The sequence below is a fragment of the Larimichthys crocea genome, chromosome XII (genome assembly GCF_000972845.2).
Source record: "Larimichthys crocea isolate SSNF chromosome XII, L_crocea_2.0, whole genome shotgun sequence".
In the NCBI taxonomy this organism is placed as follows: domain Eukaryota; kingdom Metazoa; phylum Chordata; class Actinopteri; family Sciaenidae; genus Larimichthys; species Larimichthys crocea.
This window is the reverse complement of record NC_040022.1, coordinates 18,181,701-18,198,607: the sequence shown is the minus strand read 5'-3', so window position 1 is coordinate 18,198,607 and position 16,907 is coordinate 18,181,701. Positions and strand designations below refer to the sequence as shown.

The 16,907-nt window shown below is 39.3% G+C and overlaps 2 protein-coding genes across 4 annotated transcripts; one reads left to right on the top strand and one right to left on the bottom strand.

Annotated features, from left to right (window-relative positions):
* Positions 1 to 288: 288 nt before the first annotated feature.
* On the bottom strand, positions 289 to 8,114 carry LOC104920907 (nucleolin). 3 transcript variants are annotated; one of them, XM_019259080.2, is made up of 16 exons: positions 8,004 to 8,114; positions 7,501 to 7,549; positions 5,642 to 5,740; positions 5,475 to 5,567; positions 5,161 to 5,262; positions 4,966 to 5,082; positions 4,054 to 4,125; positions 3,842 to 3,965; positions 3,541 to 3,704; positions 3,328 to 3,457; positions 3,030 to 3,193; positions 2,758 to 2,893; positions 2,528 to 2,661; positions 2,234 to 2,360; positions 1,934 to 2,130; positions 289 to 855 (listed from the first exon to the last, which is right to left on the bottom strand). In XM_019259080.2, exons 1-16 carry the CDS (start codon positions 8,016 to 8,018, stop codon positions 809 to 811), a joined length of 1,770 nt encoding a protein of 589 aa, XP_019114625.2. In that variant the 5' UTR covers positions 8,019 to 8,114; the 3' UTR covers positions 289 to 808. The 3 variants fall into 3 exon arrangements, with proteins under 3 accessions (XP_019114625.2, XP_010731609.3, XP_027140874.1); XM_010733307.3 differs by having other exon boundaries at positions 5,642 to 5,737; XM_027285073.1 differs by lacking the exon at positions 4,966 to 5,082.
* Positions 8,115 to 8,152: 38 nt separating this feature from the next.
* gk5 (glycerol kinase 5) lies at positions 8,153 to 16,609 on the top strand. Its single transcript, XM_010733305.3, has 16 exons — positions 8,153 to 8,769; positions 8,891 to 8,984; positions 9,773 to 9,848; positions 9,935 to 10,028; positions 10,152 to 10,283; positions 10,761 to 10,836; positions 11,174 to 11,235; positions 11,329 to 11,402; positions 12,057 to 12,117; positions 12,475 to 12,601; positions 12,684 to 12,788; positions 13,013 to 13,107; positions 13,540 to 13,643; positions 13,721 to 13,780; positions 14,120 to 14,253; positions 14,849 to 16,609. Exons 1-16 carry the CDS (start codon positions 8,647 to 8,649, stop codon positions 15,016 to 15,018), a joined length of 1,587 nt encoding a protein of 528 aa, XP_010731607.1. The 5' UTR covers positions 8,153 to 8,646; the 3' UTR covers positions 15,019 to 16,609.
* Positions 16,610 to 16,907: the final 298 nt, after the last annotated feature.

Here is a 16,907-nt window from a genome sequence, read left to right as displayed (position 1 = left end):
GTTGCAACAAACCGGAGAGCTGCAGACAGAGACACGTGCACGGAGCAGAAAAGCTGCAGCCGATCCTTCTCAAGTCTCATATTTACTCCTCAACACATAAAAAAACCCCACAACATTTAATAATAAAACTCCACTGTGTGCAGAAATCTGCATGTTTGACACAGGCTGGTGTTATTTCAGGTCAGAGAAGACACAAGCCTGTGACTTGGCTGAGATCTGAGAAAGTCCTGGGCTAACCTTTCGGTTTTTAATCACACGTGTTACAATAAAACTCAAGAACACAGCTGGTTTGGTTTAAAATACATTTATCTTCACATTAGAAAATTACACATGATCAACTCTTAACATGAACCCAAATGAAGTGAAAACAGCTTTAATATTGTTTCATAAGAGTTGTGAAATTAACAGTTTTAAAGTTTTCAATATTTTCACACCTCAGATTTAAAAGTCTAGAACTCTTAGTCTATAAAACTGTAACGTATGATACTGGCCTACAGTAACATGTAAGGCGGCTAGATGACATGACCGTCCTTAGTATTCTCTCATCAGTGTTGGATAAATTATTATTTTACAAATAGGTTGATTTATTTAGTAATATGTTGGATTTATGTTGGGGGTTTTTTTGTAATTTAAATTTATGAAAACAAAATCTTATTATCCTGTAACTCTGAGGACGCCCTGTTGAAGTACAAAATATAAAAGTTACAATGTGTCACAAGTCCTACAATCAGGTAGGGCTAATAATAGTGTACAAATGTTCACAACCTAGCACAGTCTGTATGTTCAGTCAAACTCAGAACAGTCAGCCTTAATGTCCCAGTTTTTGAGGCCTGCCAGTTCCACGTCCTCTGAAACCTGAAAGAAAAAAAATCAAGTTTTAGTTCCTTACTCAAAAACCAAAGTAAGACAGCAAACACCAGCAGTCCCTTTCGGTTTTTGAAACCCACATAAAGAAAAAAAAAGGCAGTCCCCTGATGATGGTAACATTTCTCTGTGTCAGAAATATCTGCCTGTTTAGATGCTGACTGTGTCTGTATACTGTTTAGTTCTGGGCAGGGAGCATTAAGTGGTTTGTAAGCACAGCTGCCTGCAGATTCTGAAAATGAGTTGAGACTGAGAGTTGCTAGACACGAAATCAAAATGAGGTGAAAGATGCTGAGCTGCATTCAGAGAGGAGACTAAACAGTGCTCTGATGAGGAGATATGCACAGTTAGCTTCTCTGTAGGGATGTGACGATACACTCAACTCACGACTTGATACGGTTCGCCATTTTTTGTTCACAATGCGATTTTCTCACTATTTTTTATTTTTTTTTTATCTAAATGAGCTACAGACAAATTATGACCAAATAAAAATTATCTCTTTATTTGTAGGGGAAAAAAATCTTAGATGCTTTCTTTACAGAAACTCTCAAACAGTTTGTGTTCTCTTATAAAAAGTGCAACTTACATGGTGATCTTAAACAACAAAATACATTAAAGATATCTCTCTTCTTCTTTGGAAACAATCTCACAAGTAAACTGGTGTTAAGTGGTGTAATGTACAATTTTCGCTCACAAGATGGCGTACCGTTACTTTGCTTCTCACTGTGGTGGCAGCTAATATGCTGCTGCATGTTGCTTGTGTTGCCGCTATATGTCAGCACATATCCTACTTATCTCGCATTTCGCAAAGAATCGCTATTCATTTTTTTTTTGTCAACCGGTGCGAATCGTCATGCATTTGTACCGATTTTTAATTATGTCACGATGCATCGTTACATCCCTGCTTCTGTGTTTAATATGAGTGACCCCTTTCACATATCTCACTCTAACTTAATGCATGTTAACAGAAAACTATTTTAATTGTTGCAGTGATTTTCAGTGACTGAAAATGTGTTTCACTCTTTGTAGACACCTCCTGAAAAATTTAACTACTAAACTAAAGCATTACCTCCTCTGCTGCCACCTCTTCCGCCTTTGTCTTTGACCCCACCTCTGGCAGCCCGTTGACCTGCAGGCTGGTTCTTCTTCTCTACCTTGGGCTTTGCGTACTCCACAGTCACTTTGCTGCCGTCTATCTCACAGTCCTGCATGGCTTCTTTGACAGCTTTGCAGTTTTCGGCATTTCCAAACTCCACAAATCCAAACCTGAGAAAAATGTGGCATAAAATGAGTCTGTGTGAAGCAAATCTCCAGAATAACGCAGAAACATTTTTATATGATAATAAAAAATGTTTTTTATACTCCCCACCCTTTTGAAATTCCTGTCTCTTTATCCATACAGACTCTTGCACTAAGCGATCCTTCAAAAGCAGTCTTCAGAGTCTCCGCAGTCGTCTTTTCAGCAAGGCCTCTCACGATCAGCGTGTCTGACAGAGCTAAACAGGAAGAAACAACTGAGGTATCAAGATTTCAGCACTCATCGTGGCTCAGACTGACTTTAAAAATACTAGAAATTTGTTTTGCAACCTCAATTTTGCCTGATAAGTCTGACTATTAGATGACAGGTAAATTGTAAAATGTGAATAATATAACAAGAATGTACCTGTCACACTCTCCGTCTTTTCTCTCTTTTCGTAGAATTGTATTTTGACCTCTCTTTTGCGGATCTTAAGTTTTTGGGATGCCTGCAAGGCCTTTTCAGCATCTTCCACATTTGCAAACTCAACAAATGCATATCTGGAGAAGATCAGATGTTTCTTGAGAACAGTCAAATACTTTGTTCACTAGAAAAAAAATAAAATAAAATAGACCAGTGTATGTAAATGTACTTACCCTTTTGATTTGCCTTGGTTTTGAGGCATATTGATACTAACAGCTTTTTTAAAGACGTTATTGAGGTTGCTTTCTTTCACATTGTAAGACAAATTGCTCACAAACAAAGTGTTATTTGGAGGAACTTCCGCAGGAGCTGCGAGAAAGAAGAAAGATCTTTTGTGAATATACAACAAGATTTCACTGACTGATGTTCTGGCAGAAAATAACTAGGTAATGATAAATAAATAATATAGTATCAAGTCAGCCATGGACAGTGCCCTGTAATTTACCTTTCGTCTTGTTCTTGTTGTCCTCATTAGCTGGGGCCTCTTTAGGCTTATTTGCTTCTCCTACACGGTCCACGATCAAAACCTGGTCTCTGATCCTTGCTACTCGTTTTTTCTGCTGTACTTTCTTTGCAATGGTTTTATTTTTAAATTCCACGAAAGCAATACTGTTGAAAAACAAGGACACTTCATTCAGTACAGATTACAGATATCTATCATATTAAATATTAATATTTTATTTTTAAATAAACCCATCGATTGGACATGAGTGAACCTTAATGTAGGTTTTTGAATGTCTTACCCTCTGTTTGCAGTTTCACTTCCACCAGGAAACCTCACGTCGGCGGCCTTGCGGAAGATTTTCATGATGTCTTGTTTTGTCGCATTCAACGGGACGTTCTTCAGGAACAAACACCTGGCATCTCTGACGGCTAAAAACAGAACAGTCCTCAAGTCAGAGCAGGTTACATAAAATTTACATTTATGTGCAATGAAACAAATTTAGTTTAGTTACCTCTTTTTTCTTCCGCTGAAGCTTTCACCTTCACCTTCACATTTTCCTCACTTTTGATCTTTGCTTTGGCGATCCTCATCGGCTTATCAAGCAGCATCTCTCCGTTTAGCGTCAAGCCTTTGGTCAAGTCCATCTCTGAGGCCAAATCTATATATGCATGTTTTCTACAACAGCAAAACATTGCTTTTGAGTTGTTTTAATATTTAAAGTAGCAGCACTATTCCTTATAAATTCACAGTACTACTAGATACTGCCCAAAGAGACAAGTAAGATAAAAATGTTAGTTAAACAGCATACTCACTTGGACCGATCTAATCTGATGTCTTGAACCAGGAAACTTCGAGTCATGAAGTAGTTTGCTAATGATTCTCTAACGTCTTTAAAGTTTTTAGAGTTGTCCAGGTTACCAACATAAAGACAATAACCTACAACAAGATAAGACAGTGAAATATGTAAACATTAGGCATGTTATAGAACAAAACACAAAGCAGTTTGTATTATTTGAGTTCATACCGTCATTGATGAGCTTGGTTTTCTTCGATGGGGAGGTCTCATCTGTAGACGTGGCCTTCCGTTTCCCATTTTCTACAACCAACAGAAGATGTTTGTTATTTTGTACAACGTCAAAACTAAATTAGGTGAGTACAAGTGGCTGACAGTGTGTAGGATTTCTGTCACACTTAATGATGTGTTAACTTTATGTTTCAGGAGACCACAAGTTATCTACCACACTAATCTTTGTCACAAAGCTCAAGTAAGAGCCCGACCTATATTAAATATCGGCCTATCGCAGACATATCAATCAGTGTATATGTTGTCCGATATGAAGTGTCTCTCAGAAATCTCAACTAGAGTCAGTAAGTATGTTAAAGTATTTAACTACTTTTAACTTAATATTTAACTTAAATATCCTTTAATAAAGCTATTTGTTCAGAGAACATCTGCATAGCCATATTGCAAATGCTAGCAAATGTTTCACATATTATCATTATTACATAATCAGTTCATTTACCTCCTTTAACATCCGCATCAGTCTCAAAAATGAGTCAGGCTCTAGTAAATACTACCTTAGATGCAGCAACAAACTATGTTTATAGGCGCATTTACAGTGAAGATTTTTATTTTTTTTAAAAGCAGAACTGAAAACTTGTATTAGTTTCACAGTTTTAGTGTTTTAGATCTGAATGTCAGTGAATAGTTTCCAAAGGCTGCAGTGTATTTAATATTTTATTTTTGAGTACTTTTTGGTAAAATTTGAGTGTGCTGAGTGCCACAAAGAGGAAGCTCATGACCTTAACATATCATTTGGTATCATGTGATCATGAGTTTTGTGTGAGTAAGACAGATCGTGTCACTGATTACGCATTATCATTAATTCTTGTATATGAATGAATATGTTTTTCTGCTGCCTCTTCGCCTCTTTACCTCTTTTGGTTTTCTTTTGAATGTCCTTGCTTTCTCCTTCGTCATTCTTCTTCTCCAAGGTTACAGTTTCTGTGGGTGTACTTTCATTTTCTCCAGTGACGGTGTCCTCCTCAGATTCTAAAGAGGAAGCTCTGTCACCGACACTGCTCTGAATTTCACATTTGTGAGACATTTGTGTGATCATGTTTGCAGTACCTGCAGATTCCTGAATCTCTTGGTTCACATTTGTCTCTGTGCTCTCACTTGGGATGTCCTCTGCAGAACTGACTTCCTCATCTAAAGAGATGTCCGATTCCCCTGGCAAAAAGAGTCATGACTTGATTTAAAGACAAGACAAAGACAAGCCTCCATTCAAGCTGGAAGAGGGTCACCGTTAAAACTGAACGATGGGTACTTTTGGTATCAACACCCAAATCTAACAAAACAGCTGCAACTTAAATACCAAAAAAGCAATTCAATCATCCCTTTTCTGTAAAACAAGTGATGCAATGGTAATGTTTGATTCTTACCACTGCCATTCTCCTTTTCTTCCTCACTCTTCTGGTCCCAGGATACAGTTACAGTAGGCTTACTTCCTTTTACTTCAATGTCCATCTGTGAATCTAAAGATGCAGTGTCGTTACTGACACAGCTCAGACTTTCAATGAAGACATCATATGTGATGCGTTTGTGGTACCTTGTTCATCTTGGTTCTCCTCCTCCAGTTTCATCTCTGTGCTCTCTACAGGAGCATCCTTTGTCTGTTCGCTTGAAGAGGCAGTCTCTGTCTGTCCTTCTGAAACAATCATTTAATGATTGATTTAATGTTATGCCAAACAAGTTCATGTTTCAGGTTTATTTGTCATATGCAGCTTAACACAGGGTCAATAATACAACAAAATGTGTTGGACGAGAGGAACTAGTCAGCTCAATTGTGTAACAGCAGTGTACATAAAGAATAAAAATAAGCTAAAGTAGTGACAAGGTTGTGTCAGGTATATATACACACTATAAAGTATTTATACTTTTATAGGTATCACAGTGTAAATAAATATAAACATACTATATAAATATGATACACTACAATGTAAATAAATATAAACATACTATATAAATATGATACACTACAATATTTAAAATGTTGATAGGTAAAGAGTAAAGTGTCCACAGACAGAGTAAAGTGTCCACAGACAGTGTAAAGTGTCCACAGACAGTGTAAAGTGTCCACAGACAGGGTAAAGTGTCCACAGACCGGGTAAAGTGTCCACAGACCGGGTAAAGTGTCCACAGACAGAGTAAAGTGTCCACAGACAGCGTAAAGTAGCGTAAAGTGTCCACAGACAGCGTAAAGTGTCCACAGACAGCGTAAAGTGTCCACAGACAGGGTAAAGTGTCCACAGACAGGGTAAAGTGTCCACAGACAGAGTAAAGTGTCCACAGACAGGGTAAAGTGTCCACACACAGAGTAAAGTGTCCACAGACAGAGTAAAGTGTCCACAGACAGCGTAAAGTGTCCACAGACAGCGTAAAGTGTCCACAGACAGAGTAAAGTGTCCACAGACAGGGTAAAGTGTCTACACACAGAGTAACGTGTCCACACACAGAGTAACGTGTCCACACACAGAGTAAAGTGTCCACAGACAGAGTAAAGTGTCCACACACAGAGTAAAGTGTCCACACACAGAGTAAAGTGTCCACAGACAGAGTAAAGTGTCCACAGACAGAGTAAAGTGTCCACAGACAGAGTAAAGTGTCCACAGACAGAGTAAAGTGTCCACAGACAGAGTAAAGTGTCCACAGACAGAGTAAAGTGTCCACAGACAGAGTAAAGTGTCCACAGACAGAGTAAAGTGTCCACAGACAGAGTAAAGTGTCCACAGACAGAGTAAAGTGTCCACAGACAGAGTAAAGTGTCCACAGACAGAGTAAAGTGTCCACAGACAGAGTAAAGTGTCCACACACAGAGTAAAGTGTCCACACACAGAGTAAAGTGTCCACAGACAGAGTAAAGTGTCCACAGACAGAGTAAAGTGTCTACACACAGAGTAAAGTGTCCACAGACAGAGTAAAGTGTCCACAGACAGAGTAAAGTGTCCACACACAGAGTAAAGTGTCCACAGACAGAGTAAAGTGTCCACACACAGAGTAAAGTGTCCACACACAGAGTAAAGTGTCCACAGACAGAGTAAAGTGTCCACAGACAGAGTAAAGTGTCTACACACAGAGTAAAGTGTCCACACACAGAGTAAAGTGTCCACAGACAGCGTAAAGTGTCCACAGACAGGGTAAAGTGTCCACAGACAGAGTTAAGTGTCCACAGACAGAGTTAAGTGTCCACAGACAGAGTAAAGTGTCCACAGACAGAATAAAGTGTCCACAGATAGAGTAAAGTGTCCACACACAGAGTAACGTGTCCACACACAGAGTAAAGTGTCCACAGACAGAGTAAAATGTCCACACACAGAGTAACGTGTCAGCAGCAGTCGTGGTTGGAGCATATTTTGCAACAGTCCTGTCGTGCTGAACTGTATAATGACTATGTAAGGAATGACTTGCCGGTGTTAACGCTGTCCTCTTTGTCTTGCTTTTTCTGACAACTTGCAACCTGAAAAAGACACAAACATTATAACACATTACAAAACACAAAGTGATGGCTTCAGATCACATGGTGTTGTCTAACAACACCCCCCTATATCTTATCACAAGTAAAAGCAGGAGATCGTCACATGTGAGACTCTTTAGCAGAGTGCTGTTCTCATTGATAAATATCTGAAGGTTTAAGAGTTAATCAGAATTCATGCAAGTCAACATCAACGACTGGTCGATTAGTCGATCACCACTTCAGCCTAATAGTGAATTAAATGTAATAACGTCGCTTTGACTAAACAAACACACATCAACACGCTGAGTTAACCATTTCAAACACGACTGTCACCAGCCATTGGCTAGCGGCTAGTTGGTTTGCAGCTAATAAGAGCGAGCACACATTAGCTGTAAACATTGACCTGAGTGCACGGTAAAGCTTCGTTAACGTAAACGTAAAGTAGCGCAATTCTTACGTCTGCTTTTGCCATGTTTGGTGTGGCAGTAGCACAGAGAGTCCTGACCGGTGAAAACACGCGTGTCGAGCTAAACACATGCAAACGGCGTCTCGTCACTGCGCATGCGTGTGTTTACTACGGGTGCCCGTGTGGTTCGTTTTCTTTACCCTAAACGCGACTCAGAGCTACAGTCTCCGCGTTCTCCTCTCTGTACACAAACGGTGTATCGACTTCCCTGCCATGAGCACATATTGGGTAAATATGAGGCAACAGTGAATAATATTGAGCGAGAAAAAATAGATTTGGGTGTTTTTGGAGGCTACAAACCGCTCATTTCTAAATTTCCTTACAGTTAGCCAATTAGCTTAACTCAACTCTTGAGACTTGAGTTGGGCAACTCGTACTTCAGACTGTCACCAGGGAGAATCGAAAGTCTTTGGACAACTGAGCCTACACATGTTTTTTCACTCAGTGTGCGTGTCTTCAGTTCCCGTGGGAGCTAATCTATAATTATGTGTTGATCCGAGCAGGTAAAACGAGAATCTCTGTTACAAAGGTCGAGTTGCAGCTGAACGCGACACTTCAGATAAGCTCCTGTATACCAATGTGAGCTGAACATGAGGACAGTCTGAGGAATACTGGGACAAACTTCTCCACAAGAATGACGAAGAGGAACGGCTTCAATAAGGAAACATTTATTTTGTCGGTGGATGTCGGCACGACGTCAATCAGATGTCATATCTATGACAAGGAGGCACAGATCAGAGGATCATGCATCACCAAGGTGTTTATCTCTTTCTATATATACACACATTTGCCAGATCATTTAGAGGCTGATCTCTGTGTTTTTATGTATTTATGTATTATGCATTTATCTCTTGTTGTTCTGGTAATATTTCATCCAGGTTGTTCCCCTGTATCCAGAGGTAGGACATGTTGAGATGGACCCAGATGCGCTGTGGACGGGGTTCATCACTGTGGTCAAGGGAGCTGTGCAAGGTACCTCTGCAGTGTGACATCTGAACTCGAGGGGTTAGCCAGGATGTGATTCATTTTTCATGTTCATTGACACAGTGTATTACAAATGCAGAACTGATGACGTGCTGCTCATCTCGCAATACATGACATAAAAATGTCCATTTTGCTCTTTTTTTTTTCCGGCTACCCATCCAATAGGAAGCACTGCAGTTAATAACAGTGTTATTAATAATAATATATTATATATTATAGGTGATTAATAATAATCACCTGACTGTCCCCTCCGCCTGTCTCACCACCATGGGGACTGGGGTTTAAATTAGTCTTTTCCATTTGATTTAATTGCATTGTCATATTTTAACCTGTTTTTAATGTTGTGTTCTTGTAATTTGGTATACGTTTATGGTTCTTTTGTTTGTTTCTGTTATTTGCTGTCTACTTTTATTTATTGTAAGGTGTCCTTGGGTGACAGAAAGGCATCTATGAAATAAAATGTATTATTATTATTATTATAAGCACATCATCCTCATATTTTGTTAATATTCTGTCAGAAGGTGTTGATTCAACTCCGATTATTTAAACTGTGCTGTGTTGTTTCATCAGTCAAAGTATTCCTTGCTTAACTAACTGAAGTGATATTATCACCATTGAAAATCTGCTATGGCTTCATTAAAAAAAAAGGCATTCATTTACATAGCAGATTAGTCTTTTAAAAGTATACAGTAATCTCTACTTGTGATCGCTTGCTCTTTCTCCCTGTACCCTTTTTAATATGTTAGTGTGTGTTTGTGCTACTGCTCATGATATAGTTGCAAACATACACATGTCTCAGATAGAGGCCCTTGGTATCTCCACTCAACGAGCCACCTTCACAACATGGGACAGGTAAAATGAATACAAATAAGTTCATATGACTTCAGGAGGACCACTGTAGAATAGTTCATTTCACTTCCTTTTTCTCACTTTGACAGGAGAACTGGGGTTCCTTTTCATAACTTCATCAGCTGGCAGGACCAGAGGGCTGCAGACCTGGTGAAGTCCTGGAACAGATCCTGCACATTGAAAGTCAGTCTCATGTACTTTTATTGAACAAGTTTGGAAGTTAAGAAACAAGAGATGTAGTAATCAGTGCTGGATGTCAGGTCCCTTCATACAGTGTGGTTTTTTGGATTGTTTTGACATCTTTAGGTAATCCATGGGGCGATGAAGGTGGTCTACCTCGTGACCAGGCAGAAGCGGTCACTTGCAGCAAGTAGTCTTTTCTTCTCCACTCAACATGTCACCTTCCGCCTTGTCTGGGCCCTAACACACTACAAGCAGGTGTGTGTGTGTTTTTGTGTGTGTGTAAGCTAAAGTTCAAACCAGTGGTGTACATTGACCGCTGGTATGTTTGCTGGTCTCAGCCACAGTTTAAATACAAACTATTCAAAGAGACAGACAGTTTGAACAGCTTGAAGTTTCAGGAGTTAATGAAGCCAAAACAACATTTTAATGGAGAAAAATTCAAATTAATGAATACAGAAATGGTAAGCACTGAAAAGTTCAAACCTTGAGTAAAGTTGTCTCATCTGATATGAGATGTGGTGCAGTTTACCTTTAAGACTTCTAAAAACAAGTTTTTGTTGTCAGTTCATCTGTCACCTGTTTTTTTCATTGATTATTTTATTATGTATTATGTGTATGTATCCATCACTGTTTCCTATACCACACGTTTTGTCAAACCAACAGTCCAAATCTGTTTTATCAGCACAGCCCGCATTTCTCTTTTGTGCATCATCATGTTTGTTTCTTCTCCAGGTGCGTCAAGCAGTTGCTGAGGGCAACTGCTGCTTTGGAACAATAGACACTTGGCTCCTGTTCAAACTCACAAATGGTGGGTGGACCTGTGAAGCTCATATGACACCCATGACCCCATGTGCCTTCTCACTATGACCATACTTTCTTTAGAAAACTAGAAAACAGTACAGTAATATGTAATTATTCCAGTGGATTGCATTTCAGTCCAATAGGATCTTGACAATGTGTTCTTTATTACCAGTCCTATTGTATCACCGATTGCCTGAAATTCCTTAGAAATGTTTTAGCTAAGTCCTGTGGGAGAGGAGGAGTTGGGAAATAAATGTCCATCAACTCATACAAGTTTTTCTTTAACTGTTATGGAAATGGATTTTTTTAAACACAATAATTTCTGTCACTGAATCTGTTTCTAGGACGAATCCATGCCACAGACTACTCTAATGCCAGTGCAACAGGAATATTCGACACCTATCAGGTCTTGTTTGTTTCATTATTATTCAATGTTCCTGTCTTTGGTGTGAGGTTTTTGTTTTTTTTTCATATCACTCTCATGTGACTTTTTTCACAGATGTGTTGGAGTGGAATGCTCTGCTCTCTTGTATCTCTGCCTCTCTCTATTCTCCCCAAAGTAGAAAACACAGGGTGAGTCAAGCTTTTTTTTAACCATGTCTTGGCCTGTAAAAGAAAAGTTATTGCATTTAACACAAGTGTACTTTTTCAGTATTACACTGTATTACACCCCTATTCTCGGGGTTGGGTTGCACACAAGTGGTTGTGAGAATAATCTGAGCGTTCATAAGAAAAAAAACTAAAGAATTCCACCACATAAAGTTATTATTTGTTATTTGTTTATGGACTGTTCTATCTCTTTTTCTGAAATACTGTATACCTACCTTTATCTCTTCAGGCCTCTAGTTTCAGGTATCTCAGTTAGACTGCTCACAATTCTACATGCATCCTTTGACACAGTGCCCTGGATACATATTTCTTTGTATTACAGTGGTCACAAAAAAAAGTTAGAAACCTGATATTATACAGTTTCCTTTTAAGCTGTCTGGTGTGACAAGTCAGATTAATTTTTGTCTTTATGTCTGTGTGCGCGTTTTGTTATTTGCAGCCTATTTGAAGTTATGTAAATGTGAAATACTTACAGGTTGTTTGAATATCACTGTGAAGCAAAGCATATCAGCATGAATATTGTACTGTTATTATAGTCATTCCCAGTCTGTAATGGCCTGCAGTTGGTCATTAGAGAACTGAAGATTTTTCTCTTGTTTCTCCCTCATGATGCATCAGCCATGACTTTGGTTGCACAGACACGTCCATCTTTGGCTTTCCCATTCCCATCATGTCAGTGGTGAGTTGTCGAGGTCACACACTTTGTTATCTGTGTTATTCAGATCTCTGATTGCAACTCTTTCATTGCAGTCGTGCCAGCGTGTCCCTGCTGTTATGTTGTAAAAAGGAAATTAGGTTATTTAGTTTAACATGTGGCTCGTGAATAGAAAGAAAGAGTTCCTGTTGAAAGTGCAGTGACCTGCTTTGATTATTTGGGCATTGAAGCTTTAAGTGACACATTAGTCAAACTTGGATCGTCCCTTATTGGCCATCATAGAAGTTTTAGACATTTTCTTTCTGTTCAGATGAGACGAAACCTGTTCAGGATTTTTGTTTCCACAACATATAAATGACTTTTTCTGTCTCTCTGCCGTAGATGGCGGACCAGCAGGCAGCCATGTTCGGAGAGTGCTGCTTTGACGTTGGTGATGTCAAGATCACCATGGGAACAGGCACCTTCATGAACATCAACACCGGTAGCAAACCACATACATCCGTAGCAGGTAAAGTGAAATACACATGAAGATAAATATATCCAGATTTGTTTATACAGGCGCATTACAAGCCCGTGCTTGTCCTCTGTAGGTCTGTATCCTTTGGTGGGGTGGAAGATCGGCTCAGAGGTGGTTTATCTGGCCGAGGGCAACGCAGCAGACACAGGCACTGCCATCAAATGGGCACAGGAGCTGGGTGAGTGATGAGTGGTATGCAATAGTTCTGGTGATTATTACTTCTTCGTCTTATTTTCAGGAAATCGTGGCTGGTAGTTTAAAGGTTTTATGTGGGATCAGTCAGCTGGAATCAGTGGAAGTTACCCGTGTCTAAGAGTTTATCTTCTTTTCACTGAATATGTTAGCCACAGACATTGTGTGTGAAACGTGTGTGTGTTGTTGTTGTTGTTGTTGTTGTTGTAGAGCTCTTCTCTGATGTCCAGGATACCAGTGCCATGGCTTACAGTGTCAGTGACTCAAACGGAGTGTGTTTTGTCCCGTCCTTCAGTGGCCTGCAGGTACAGCATGCAGTCAGTGTATCTGTATCAAATAATGTATTTGCTTTTTATATTTTGAACAGTGTTTTCTTTATGTGGTTGGATTTTTAACCAATACAGGAATTCATATGTTTGTTTGTCTTTTGTTTTTTGTGTGTGTGTGTGTTTCTCTCTCCGTAACATGGTTATGTGTCTTTTTTTTTTCTCTGCCCTCCATTGTGAACTGGCATTTGTAAGTGTATGTACTGAATGTTTACAGTTTACATGCAAAGATGTGATTACAAACTCCGTTTTCTAATGGTTGTATGAAGAGCTATATACAGTAACCATGCAAAGCCATGAGCAGAGGTTTAGCTGAGTTTAACGTTAATGCAAATACAATTTATACTTTTTTACACTTTAGGGCACTTTTTCTCTTATTAACATGTTTATATGTTCCATATTTATCCAAAGGCTCCTCTGAATGATCCCAAAGCTTGTGCTTCCTTCATGGGCCTCAAACCGTCCACCACTAAAAGTCACCTGGTCCGTGCCATTCTGGAGTCTGTTGCCTTCAGGTGAGTCAATTTGCAGAGCTTGTTTTTTTGTTTAAACTTCTTTATCATTCATTCTCATTCTTCTCATTATTTTGCAGAAACAAGCAGCTGTATGAGTTGATGCTGAGAGAAACTCACATTCCCATCACAAAGATCAGGTACATTTTTATCCACTGTGTGTATTAAACAGGATCTGATTATAGTAATGTAATTTTGCTGTGCAGGTGAAGCAGACTCAACACACTGTAGGCATTTAACTCTCCTATTCACCTCACAACCCTCTGATAACCCCTCTTATACTGCATATCTGATCGTAGCACTTGGATTCTAGCCAGCAAACTGGGTGTAACAGAGTGGACTCTTGTGTACCCTGCATCTACTAATGCAGTTCAGGTTTTATTGGCAATGCATTATGGGTGTATGTTTCTCTGATACTGTTAGGGAAAAGTGAGTTGCAGTGTAATTGAATGCTCTATCTGTCTTTCTTTCTGTCTCAGGGTGGATGGCGGTGTTTCCTCCAATGACTTCGTCATGCAGCTGACTGCAAGCCTGTTTGGCAGGAAAGTAACCAGACCAAAACACCGTGAAATGTCGTGTTTAGGGGCTGCGTTTGTCGCTGGACTTGGAGCCGGTATGCGGACACACGTTGCCATACAAGCATGTACATTATGCTAAACATTTGTATTGGAAAGTCATTTTATAACAATACTATATTCTTTTGACCTCAGTGTTGCAGTTGTTTTAGTTTTTATTTCAGTATTTGGCGACATGACATTGAGTTGTGTTTGAAAAGTTCAGATCAAAAGTACATGACATTGAGTTGTGTTTGAAAAGTTCAGATCAAAAGTCCTATTTTTATTCTAAGTGCTGGCAGAAGCAGCAAAATCAAATGCTGCTACGTGTTATATAACCCGTTTTGCATTTAATTATTCACATTATGTAATTTGATTATTATACATTAGTCTGTGCTTAGTCAAATCAAACACAGAGAAGATGGATTTGTTCTTGTTGTTTTATAACGGGCCAAAAGTAGGTGGTGTTGATGACTGAATAATGTGAATCACATGTTTGAGACACATTAGTGTTTAGAGGATCAGTAGCTGATGGTGTTGGGTGATATGTAAAACAATCTCCATCACTTTCAGCCATTGCTATTTCACACCTGTGTTATTTTTAAAGGGTTTGTATTAATACTGTTGTACATCTGTCTTCGAATGTCACTGCAGGCTTCTGGAGAACCAGGGAAGAGCTGAAGAAGCTGCACAACACTGACGATGTGTTCTTGCCCAGAGGGCCACTCAACAATGGTTGTTCAACCCCAAATGGGGAATACAACCCCGTCCTCCAGAGCTGGGAGAGAGCTCTCCGACGCTCCATGAATTGGTACAAGCCTTGACACTGGATGCACAAACAAATGATCAGGACTTGAGTTTTGGGTATATGTCAGAGCAGACGAAAAACAATTTTGAGCTATAGCAGTCATCAGCTATATATGTTGGACTAAGCGTCTGAGACAGGCCATCAACAACATTCACCACCTGCACAGCCTTGAATTGTTGCCAACATGCAGTTACTCCACAGTTACTTTCACAATGTAGCAGAGAGAAAAAATTAATGCTGTATTCATTCCACATCTCATGCCACTGGTGCCTCTTCGTATTACAGTTTTTTATCCAGATGGAGTAACATTTTAACATTTTCCCACATGGGGGCGCTAATCACTTCAATTGCAGCTTATTCATTTATGAAACTTGCCATAGCAACCACATGTCACATGCTAATATGGATCTACAGTTTAAACTCATTGATATCACATTCACACATGATCTGTGAGGGGGGGGGGGAGCACTTGACTCTTCAGCTCCCAACACCTCAAGATCTAAAGAGCTTGAAATAGGAAGCAAAAAATGACGTTGAACAAACACAGTTTAGTCTGTGCCGATACTACTACTCTATTTTTTATGCACTAGTTTGTTCATAATTTAACAGTACTTTCACTTTGTCATTTCAAGAAAATTTGAGTCCCTTTTGTAAGGAAAAATATCCAGTCACACATGCCTTATGAAAATCTGATGCAGTTTTATTCATTCATGTAATCATTGATTATAGCTGTACGCTTTATAAGGTAATAATACATACATGTATTAAATGTGAGGATTATATTATCTAAATATGACTTGAACAAAGACTTATTATGTTTTATGCTGTCCAAGGGAATCCTACTGGATTTTAGCATTTCAGCGCATGGAGAGAAATGCTTCTGGCTCCTTTTGATGCAGCACACATCTTCATTGGCAGTCAATTAGAAAATATGTTAAAGTCAACTGTGAGGTTTTCTTTTTTTTTTTTTTTTGGTATATGTGGCAGATTCAAACATTTAGCTTTACAAGCTCACACATAAATCCCAAACACAGATTAGCATCTGCATGCTCTGTTGTTTGGGAATGAAGTGATCAGGGATATAAATATGAACTACACTGACATAAAACAGAAGTGAACAGTAGTAAGTGTCAGTCCTTGTCCTTCCATGTTGTGTAGTCATTATTTCAGTTTGTGTTTATTGTTGAATTGATCCATGGGGAACAGCCATGACGATGTCATATGATAATGTTTTGACTCAAGTGTTTTACTTGATGAACTCTGATGACAAAGTTACAAATAGTCGCACAATGATTTTAAAAAGCTCACAAATTCTAGGTGGGCAGCTCTTCCTGGGTATCTTTTAAATGTTTCTCTTTTTTTGCCTTTCCCAATACTGTATTATAATTCTTTCTGCATTTACTAAAAGATTTGCTATGCAAAGTGGCGCCATGTGTAGTGCAAAAATTAACAGCTCAGATGGAAATGACATTCCATGAATGGCAAATGTCCTCCCAAGCTGCTGGAAAATAATAATAAGTAATGCATTTGTGTGATTGTACAGTGTCTTAACAAACTGTATGAAAATGTGATGTGAAAAGGGCTTGTATTAAAAACTTAAACGATCAGCAGCTGCCTGTGATGATTTGAGTGTCTCATGCATACAGTGGGTGTCACCGACATGCCGAGTGACCAGCTGCTGCCTGAAGGGTTTCACCTCCACGTGGACTCTTGGGAAATGCCGTTGCCTTGTGCCTGGGGAATTATCACAAACGCAGGCTGTTGGATGAGTGTAGGGATTGCTTCCCATTGATGTGACCAACCTCACTGTGCGGGTTGCTATGGTAGCTTGTGGATGGAGTGACTGAGAACAAATGGGGTGGGGGGTGGGGGGGGCGCTAATTGAGTGCACAGAAATGGGAGTTT

Coding starts and splice junctions, on each gene's coding strand:
- LOC104920907 (XM_019259080.2), bottom strand. Junction 5,083..5,160: donor AGAGATTCAGGAATCTGCAG/GTACTGCAAACA, acceptor CTTCCTCTTTAG/AATCTGAGGAGGACACCGTC. Junction 2,361..2,527: donor AAAGACGGAGAGTGTGACAG/GTACATTCTTGT, acceptor CTTCCTGTTTAG/CTCTGTCAGACACGCTGATC.
- gk5 (XM_010733305.3), top strand. CDS start 8,647: ATGACGAAGAGGAACGGCTTCAATAAGGAAACATTTATTTTGTCGGTG. Junction 11,236..11,328: donor GAATATTCGACACCTATCAG/GTCTTGTTTGTT, acceptor CTTTTTTCACAG/ATGTGTTGGAGTGGAATGCT. Junction 12,602..12,683: donor ACCACATACATCCGTAGCAG/GTAAAGTGAAAT, acceptor TGTCCTCTGTAG/GTCTGTATCCTTTGGTGGGG.